Source organism: Limanda limanda, chromosome 7 (assembly GCF_963576545.1).
Source record: "Limanda limanda chromosome 7, fLimLim1.1, whole genome shotgun sequence".
NCBI classification, from domain to species: domain Eukaryota; kingdom Metazoa; phylum Chordata; class Actinopteri; order Pleuronectiformes; family Pleuronectidae; genus Limanda; species Limanda limanda.
The window spans coordinates 315,001-325,000 of NC_083642.1; the positions used below are offsets into that span (position 1 = coordinate 315,001).

At 40.4% G+C, this 10,000-nt stretch overlaps 1 protein-coding gene across 2 annotated transcripts in view; it reads right to left on the bottom strand.

The window, feature by feature from the left end:
- Positions 1-5,794: 5,794 nt before the first annotated feature.
- The window catches only part of LOC133005197 (H-2 class I histocompatibility antigen, Q9 alpha chain-like), an 18,462-nt gene continuing 14,256 nt past the window's right edge, over positions 5,795-10,000 (bottom strand). Inside the window, exons 6-8 of one of the 2 annotated variants that reach the window (XM_061074799.1) lie at positions 9,688-9,705; positions 7,624-7,708; positions 5,795-7,263 (exon numbers count right to left, since the gene is read on the bottom strand). In XM_061074799.1, the coding sequence (XP_060930782.1) occupies positions 7,629-7,708; positions 9,688-9,705 (98 nt within the window). In that variant the 3' untranslated portion in view covers positions 5,795-7,263; positions 7,624-7,628. The remainder of the gene's footprint in view (positions 7,264-7,623; positions 7,709-9,687; positions 9,706-10,000) is intronic. The other variant, XM_061074800.1, reaches the window with a different exon arrangement.

The following is a 10,000-nucleotide window of genomic DNA, read 5'->3' on the forward strand; positions in this document are numbered from 1 at the left end:
TTAATATGAATAGGATGGCAATGAAATAACAGAATAAATTTACTTCTTTAATCAGATTGACAGAAATCTTAATGAAGCTTTTAACCTCGTCAGTTTGAACCGAGCTTCAAACGAAAGGGAACCATGTGATCAAAGGGAACCATGTGATCAAAGGGAACCATGTGATCAAAGGGAACCATGTGATCAAAGGGAACCATGTGATCAAAGCTTTTCCTCAGTTTGAAACTTCAGAACAAATAAGTTGAACAACCGGTTTTAAAGAGAACAACAGATTTTTAATCAATCAACAATCTCACTGTTGATCAGGTTCAGTTTATATGTTTCATTCAGTTTATTAATTGGCTGCTTCAGTTTTCCTTTCATCTGTAAAACTGTTTTTAATTATTTGAACCCATTGACCTCTTATTCTCATTATGAAATCCGTTTTCCTTGTTTTCTTTTCCTCCTCTTCTCTCCATCCTCCTTCCTTCTTCCTCCTTCCTCCTTCCTCCTGACGTTCTCCTCCACTTCTCCTCTGGAGCAGAGAAGGAACTGATCTCTTCCTTTGGGATATCTTCTGCTGTAGTGTGAAGATGTTGGTTTCACTTTGGGAACGATTTATTTATTTCCCTGGGAGTATGTGGCTCTGCCCCCCCCCCGTCACCCCCCCCCCCCCCGTCACCCCCCCCCCCCCCCCCCCTCAGGACGTGAGCAGAAGAACAAGATGGATCCTTTCCTCCTTCAACTGGAAAACACCAGCAGCGTGGTTTCTTCTAGTCGTTGCTCCGCCTCCTCTTGCTCCTGGTGAACTAACGAGTGGAGGAGATCACTTCCCCCCCGACGACTGATTTACAAACAGACACGAAACTTCGTTTTTTAAGAGAAAATTCTGAACGGAACATTTGGATTATGTTGAGATTTTTCCACTTATCTCCAGGAGGAGGATTCTGAGGCTGATCGCTGTCCTCAGTGACACCACACACACACACAGACACACACAGACACACACACATACAGACACACACACACATACACGCACACAAACACACATGCACACACACACACACAGAAACGCACACACACAGACACACACACACACACACACACACAGACACGCACAGACACACACACACATACAGACACACACACACATACATACACGCACACAAACACACACGCACACAAACACACACAGACACGCACACAAACAGACACACACACACACACACTGCAATAAAACACTGGAGTTTTTAACAACATTTGTGTTACTATACTTCCTGGAAACTTATGAATTTAATTTCTTTCTATTCGACTAATGACCCATTTAACTGGAAAAAGGTTTCCCACAGATTCATTGTTTCATAATTCATGATAATTGAATAGTTATAAAAACCATAATTGACAGTGTGTTCCATGTGAAAGCAGCAGAACACGTCTCATTATTAAACATGCAGCTGTTGATTGTTCGTGTTTTGAGCAAAACACCCTTTACACATTAATATTATTTGTGTTTCTCTACATTTCATGGTTTTATTTTGGAACTTTTTAGAGAGTTGATGTCACTGGGCTGAAGCTATAAATATACTTATATATAAAATATAGGTTTGATTAGTTGACTTCACATTTTATTGGCAACTTTAGTTCCCACTGTCAATGTCTGTGTGTTTAGAATATAATAAGAAAACTCTGTTTTTACAGGAAAGAAATAACTTGTGTTAATAAGTGTGTTAAACTGAGTTGTCCTGATAAGTATAGTAATACAAACACACACACACTGCTGCTGACCTCTGTGACCTCTCACCTTTGACCTCACCACTGTCTGTCACTCTCGCAGATGCCTGCTCCTGATTGGCTGCAGGAGCCGCGGGGCTGATGTGTGGTTGGTCGATTCAGGAATTTGGGGGGGGGAGGGGGGGGGTTATATATAAAATATATATATCAAGATATATTAATGACTCATAAAATATCTATATATAAAAAATAATATACCTATTATTTGAGATGGGATGCCCACACCCAGTGCTTCATGGGAAATGTAGTTTGAGGAAAACAAATGTTTGTAGTTGTCTGTGGAGACAAAGATCTTTAGAGAGATAACAGATCTTCAGACCTGTCACTCAGAATGCATTCAAGTATTGTTCATGTTATTTATTTTACATTTTGTTTAAAGTGATTTTAATTGTACATATAAATGGAAACCTTGAACAACCAATGAGAAGCTTCGTTTGTGTGTTTCTCTTTAATATGAATATGGATAATATGGATTCATCAGCATTTGGTTTAAATGAAACGTGTTTAAACATTTACACATCGACCACCAGGGCCCGGTTCAAAGATGACCACGCACACGTGATCGCCCCCTGGTGGCTGTTCATGTTGGGTCGGTGGATTGTGTTGTTGAAAAACAAACAACCTGCTCCACTGGAAATGAGAAAAGACTTCATCAGCTTTTTTAGAAGGTTTACAAAGTTTTTAAAGAGTTCTGTAAATAAAGTTAGAACCATGTGTCAGAACCCAGGAATAAAACTTCAGAATAAAACATAATTCATCATCGTTTGCGACATGTGAAGGAAACTGAAGTTTTCTGTTTATGACGTTAAACAGAAGATGAACATGAAATGAGCACGAGTCGATCATTCAGTGTTTTATTGTCTCAGATGAAAACACCTGTTTGGAGTCGCTGTGGTTTTTACATCTGTCAACAAGTTCAATGATACTTCCAACTTCTAAAAGAGCAGCAAAATTATTTAAACCAAACAAGTCAAAAAGAATACAAAAAATAATTTCATTTTCATGCAAGAGCAAATTTAATAGAAATGTTCAGAGCAGCAAACAGAATCCACCGTTTCCACGACGACTCAAGGATTTAAATCTGGTTTCAAGCTTCTTCAGAAGAAATAAACTTATATTGTTATATTGTTCTATACAAAATAAATTAAACTGATTGACAACATGAACTTTTCACCAAACATATTACAGCTTTTTGTTTTATACATAAAACAAAACTATACAAAATAAAAAAATAACTAAATTCATTTGTTAAATCCAAATTCAATTCACTTTAGTTTGCTTCATGACGGACGGACACACACACACAGACACACACACACACACAAACATCAAAATAATAAAATAATGAAACTCTTGTCTTATTTTCAGTGTATGGAAGATATGATGATGATCATGTGCTCACACACTCAGTGAAAGCAAAAACATTAAAACTACAACACTAGTTTCTGATGTCGTGTGTAAAATCTAGTTTTGAAGTTTCCTCTTTCAAATATAACATTTATTCCTTATGTCTAAGATCTGGGTTTCCATAGGAACGGACTATCCTTTATGGAAGCAAAGGATCTATTATTACATTTATTATCATCATGTTATATAATAGTAATTTTCATATATGAGTGACTGATGAAATGTTTCACTGTTTTTACTTTCTATTATAAATTAAGTTGGTTAATGAAAGGCAGTGTAAGTGGAGCTGGATATTATCTTTTAAGAAAATGTTCAAAATAAGAGGTCATCCTAGTTTATTAATATTGTCATTGGTATTATTATTATTAATAATAATATCATTGTCGTTTAATATTAATATTATATTTATGAATATCTTTCTCGGAGCAGACTGACCTCTGACCTCTTCCTCTGCATCTTGTGCTCTGAGCAGGACTCCTCCTCTTCCTCTCCCGACCCGTCACGTTCCGACTCCCGCTCCCGTTTCCCTGTGATGCTGCCTCTAGTGGGTGGGAGAAGAACTGCAGGAGAGAGAGGAGAACCATCCACTGGGGTGAGTGTCGCCCTCTTGTGGCATTTTTCATATCGACTAGAAAAACACCTGGATTCTCTCTCTGAATCTGGATTCTAGAAATTTGAACTTCACCAACAAGTAAAACTGTTGTTTCTATGAAATATTGAACCCTTCATATGTCTGTGATACAAGTCCCTGTTGTACACGTGTGTGTGTGTGTGTGTGTTATGTTGTGTTCAATTGTCCTGTGTTGATACTTTATTATTATTCATTAGTGAGTCGTCCTCAAAACAATATTCTGTCACATTTTATTGCTTATGTGCAGAGCTTTGTATAAACAGTCTCTGGTGCAAAGTGAACCTAGAAAACTTTGTGTTCATCTTTCCTGGTTTATAAAGATTTTAACGTCAATGTTCCAGCAACATATTCAACAAGCTCAGTGAAAAGTATGAAGTCAGACATCAGGAGATGAACTACCATGTTGCTGCTGCTGCTGCTGCTGATGATGATGATGATGATGATGATGATGATGCTGCTGACCCTTCTGTTCTTTGAGCAGGATGCTTCTGAACGTTACCTGAAGCCACAGAGCTCCCTGGCAGTGTCGGAGTTCCCGAGTTCCCCCCCACCCCACCCCCCCCCACCCCGAGGCTCAGACGCTGCCCTTTATGAGTGAGGACCAATCAGCTAACAGCTCTCACCTGCGCTGATGGATCCTCTGTGGTGGAGGTGAGGGTTCTCTCCCAGCACCCTCACCTCCACACACTTGTATATTAGACACAGAAGTATATCATGATGTCACTTCCTTGCAATTCCTCAGCACTGACTGTCATATTTTTCAAAATGTTTTGCTTGTCTGATATTTGCTGAGCTTTGTTATGCACACTACTGTAGTAGCATGAAAACTGGGACATGTTTTGTTGTGATTCCCCATGGTCTACATGTTGACTGATTGAGTATATAGAGAGAAATTAATTATATTTTCCTCAGTCTGCAGCATTGGTGTTGTGTAGTGTTTGGTGAATTTACTGTTTATTTGCACTTTCTCTGTGAACTTCACTTACAGGACTCTAATCACTGAGAACTGGAATTGCTAAAAGTGTTTCAGGTTAGCAGCAGCAGTGTGTAACTGGTTCAAACAGAATAAAGTCATATGAAACGTGTGTGTTTCATATGGTAACAAAATATGGTTTTGATAAATTAGTGTATAGTTTTTAAAGAGTGTTTCATTTTTCAAAGCATCTGAGGTGTTCTGCTGATTGTGTGTGTGGTTGTGTTGATTGTGTGAAGTGTTTTGAAACAACGGGCCCTGTTTTCAAAAGCGTGCTTAAGCAATCGAGAAAAACTGGGGGACATCAAAAGAAAACCTAAATACACATGTTTTAGAAGTTATTAAATAATTTATACATACATTCGTATTTAGATAAATTAATGAATCTAATCCATTTAGAGCAAACAGATAGTTAAACTAATCATGAGCTTGGAGTAGAATATTTTTAGCTGTCAACTTCTAGTAGGGTGGATTTCTCCGTTTCGGTTTCTCCTCAGTTTTATTTCTTCAGAAAGGTTGTTCGTCTGCATTTGTTTGTTTGTGTGTTTTTGTGTGTTGTTGTGTGGAGGGGTGGGACACCAATTGTACATCACACATGTAAACATTTTATGTAAATTGAATGAGATTTGAAAAACAAAGCCTACTTCCTGTTGCCAGCAGGTGGCGCCATCAGTATTATTACATACAGACTAATAGATCTGTTCAAGTAGGGCTCTGATGTAGCGTGAGCAATTTTGTGTCAATTGGACAATGTTACAACAACTTCATTTAACTCTGATCAGTAGGTGGCGCTATGACCCTGAGGAAACATGGACACACAGAGCTGTTCAGGCTTGGACTCTGATCATGAGACAGAAGTTTGGTGATGATAGGACAATGCAGAGTGGAGTTATGACAACATCGTCTCCTTTGTACCTCAATGTTTACACTGTTTGAGGAAATGTCACAATTCTGAAAGAGAGAGAGAGAGAGAGAGAGAGAGAGAGAGAGAGAGAGAGAGAGAGAGACAAAGATTCAAGATTCAAGAGTTTATTGTCAAATGCACAACAATTACATTTAGAAGTCGCTTGCAATGAAAAGCTCGGGTCACAGGCTCTTACAGCAATATAAAATATATATATATAAAAATATATATACACCTAAAGAAAAAAACAATAGTGCAATTATGCTGAGGTGCTGGTTTAGTGGAGTTACTGCACATGGGAGGAGTTTAAGAGTCTTAAGGCCGGGGGGGTGAAAGTGTCTCTGAGCTGGTGCTGCCGGCCCGGATGCTGCAGTACCGTCAGCCGCCAGCAGGAGAACAGTTCATGGTTTGGGTGATGGAGGTCTCTGATGATCCGGTTGCTCTTCTTCCTCCACCGCTGGGTGTAGAGGTCCTCCATGGATGGCAGCTCCGTCCTGGTGATGTGCTGAGCAGACTGCCCCCCCCCTCTGTAGAGCCTCCAGGTTCAGGGCGGTGCAGCTGATCTATGACCTCTGACACCGTCACTGCAGGAGTGGAGCTGTTTGTTGACGGCTCAGCATCGAAGGATTCATGGTCCGTGTACGTCCGAGATACAGGACATCGTGTTTGATGGCGTGTAATCAAACTGTGACGCCACGCCACGGTCACACCATGTGATGAAGAATCGATGTTTGAGTTAGTTTGTATCTCCGTCTTGTTGTGATGACACTCATCTCAGTTTGAAGTTGATCTGATGAAAGCCCTGATACAAGCACCTCAAAATAAAAATGTGGAATATGGCCAAAATGGCCACTAAATGCAGAATGGCGAGCTTCCTGTTGCGTTTTTCAAAATGCACGTCTAGACTTGTTTGTAAGAATTGTAGCATGTTATTTAAGCCAATTCATTTGCCTGAAAAAAATAATAATTAAAACAACACAAGTTGACAGCTTTGAGAAAATGTGAAGTTTTTAAATTAAGAAAGATAAATTCAGTAATTTTTCGCTGTTCAAACCTTTTCTTTTTTGCAGTGTAAATGTTAACAAGGCTAAAACAGAAAAGTCCCTAAAAACTTACAGAAAATATGAACAGAACATTTCATATGAGACACTTAAAACATCCCACAACCTTTTATAATCTCCACTCAAATGAACGTTTAAAGCATGAATATAACCAAACAAACAAAAACAAGCATCTCTTGATTAATTCATTTCTTGTTCAGGCCAAATTAGAAATAAAATAAAATCTGAATATTTAACTGGTTTTACTTCACTCCAGGTAAACAAAAAGTAATAATCCTAATTTGATTTACCAATATTTAAACAAACATTTATCGGAGGGAAGTTTACATTCCTTATTTTTAACTAAAAGATCAAATTTAATCAACGCCACCATTTATTTTTCATATTTGTCAGTTGTGTTATTTGTATTTCAATCAATGTCTGACCCTGAATATCACTTTATGATTTAAGTGATGAATAATCAATGAGTTACAGCGTAAAGGGGAAACTGTGGTGACACTGCTTCTCGTCCATAAACCTGAAGAGAGAAACAATAAATAAAAATGAAATGTTCAGTTCCACAAAGACACGTCTTTTATGTATTTACAGTATTGAGACCTAATATTTCCATGCTTCTCTCCGTGTATTTTAAAAACACTGATCTTAACTTGATAAGCCCCAAATATTGGATTTATTAACATTTGAATTGTTGTATCACTGCTGATATTTGAGTTTTATTTCAACATTTAATCTGTTCTATTAACGTGAAGGTTTCTGATCTGTTTCTTGCTCTCAGCAGATGTTTTTATTTCTAATTCAAACAGATGTTTCACACCTGATCACACACATGTTACTTTGCAGTTTGAATCAGTTTTGTTGATCAGACGAAGCAACTCACTGTGTTCAGGAGGACGTCTCACTTGGAGAATTAGAACCTCCATCACCTGATCTCAGCGGCTGTGAGGAACCTGGATCTTTCACAGCTGTGAGGTCAGAAACACATCGTTAGTCCCGCCTCCTCTGAACAGATACTTTCATTACAAACCACCAACACTGCAGAGAACAGTCCTGAAAACTCTCTGCAGCACAAAATCAACCCTATCTGATCTACTGAGGGTTTACTAGAGTCCTGCACTGGGTCAGGTTCCTGTGGGGAGACTCGTATCCACTGAAATAAATATGAACAGAAGTGTAGACGAGGTCTGAGTGAACATTTGTGGAAAATCTGAAGAAATTCCATCGAGACGTTTCTGAGATATCGTGTTCACGAGATGAACAGCCTCACCGGTGTGGACCAGGACAAAGTGGACCAGTACAAAGTGGACCAGGACAAAGTGGACCAGTACAAAGTGGACCAGGACAAAGTGGACCAGTACAAAGTGGACCAGTACAAAGTGGACCAGTACAAAGTGGACCAGTACAAAGTGGACCAGTACAAAGGGGACCAGGACAAAGTGGACCAGTACAAAGTGGACCAGTACAAAGTGGACCAGTACAAAGTGGACCAGGACAAAGTGGACCAGTAAGAAGTGGACCAGTACAAAGTGGACCAGGACAAAGTGGACCAGGACAAAGTGGACCAGTACAAAGTGGACCAGTACAAACTGGACCAGTACAAAGTGGACCAGTACAAAGTGGACCAGGACAAAGTGGACCAGTACAAAGTGGACCGGGACAAAGTGGACCAGGAGAAAGTGGACCAGTACAAACTGGACCAGTACAAAGTGGACCAGGACAAAGTGGACCAGTACAAAGTGGACCAGGACAAAGTGGACCAGTACAAAGTGGACCAGTACAAAGTGGACCAGGACAAAGTGGACCAATACAAAGTGGACCAGTACAAAGTGGACCAGGACAAAGTGGACCAGTACAAAGTGGACCAGTATCAAGTGGACCAGTACAAAGTGGACCAGTACAAAGTGGACCAGTACAAAGTGGACCATTACAAAGTGGACCAGGACAAAGTGGACCACTACAAAGTGGACCAGGACACAAAGTGGACCAGTACAAAGTGGACCAGGACAAAGTAAATCAGTACAAAGTGGACCAGGACAAAGTGGACCAGTACAAAGCGGACCAGTGCAAAGTGGACCAGGGCAAAGTGGACCGGTCCAAAGTGGAGCAGTACAAAGTGAACCAGGACAAAGTGGACCAGTACAAAGTGGACCAGGACAAAGTGGACCAGTACAAAGTGGACCAGGACAAAGTGGACCAAGAGAAAGTGGACCAGAACAAAGTGGACCAGGACAAAGTGGACCAATACAAAGTGGACCAGGACAAAGTGGACCAGTACAAAGTGGACCAGTACAAAGTGGATCAGTACAAAGTGGACCAGTACAAAGTGGACCAGTACAAAGTGGACCAGTACAAAGTGGACCAGTACAAAGTGGACCAGGACAAAGTGGACCAGTACAAAGTGGACCAGTGCAAAGTGGACCAGTACAAAGTGGACCAGGACAAAGTGGACCAGTACAAAGTGGACCAGTGCAAAGTGGACCAGTAGAAAGTCGACCAGGACAAAGTGAACCAGTACAAAGTGGACCAGGACAAAGTGGACCAGTACAAAGTGGACCAGGACAAAGTGGACCAGTACAAAGTGGACCAGTGCAAAGTGGACCAGTACAAAGTGGACCAGGACAAAGTGGACCAGTACAAAGTGGACCAGTGCAAAGTGGACCAGTACAAAGTGGACCAGGACAAAGTGGACCAGTACAAAGTGGACCAGTGCAAAGTGGACCAGTAGAAAGTCGACCAGGACAAAGTGAACCAGTACAAAGTGAACCAGTACAAAGTGGACCAGGACAAAGTGGACCAGTACAAAGTGGACCACAGAGGTGTTGGGGGAGTTTTATAGAACTGGACATGTTAGAACTTCCAGCTGCTGTGCTAACGTGACGTGATGTCCTCATGAAGCACGTTAGTATAAAAACACAAACAGAGTAGAAATAGAAGTTTTACTTACGGAGTGAAGTACACTGGGCTGAAATAAAAAGAAAAGATAAATGATTTCAGTTATTACAGTAGAAACACAAACAGGATTGTGATCCTCCTCCAACGCTCGACAACATCCTGTCACTTGTTGTTGTTTGTGTGCTGGACGCTGTGTGCAGAGCTTTGTATAAACAGTGTGTGGTGCAGAGGGAAGTTAGGAAACTGTGTGTGAACCTGCAGCTCCTGAGACAGAAGCTGGTGTGTGAGGAACTGACGCTTGTTTCACCAGCATTCATTAGAAAGTCTCAAATCAAAACAGCAGGAACATGTTGAACAAAGCTTCT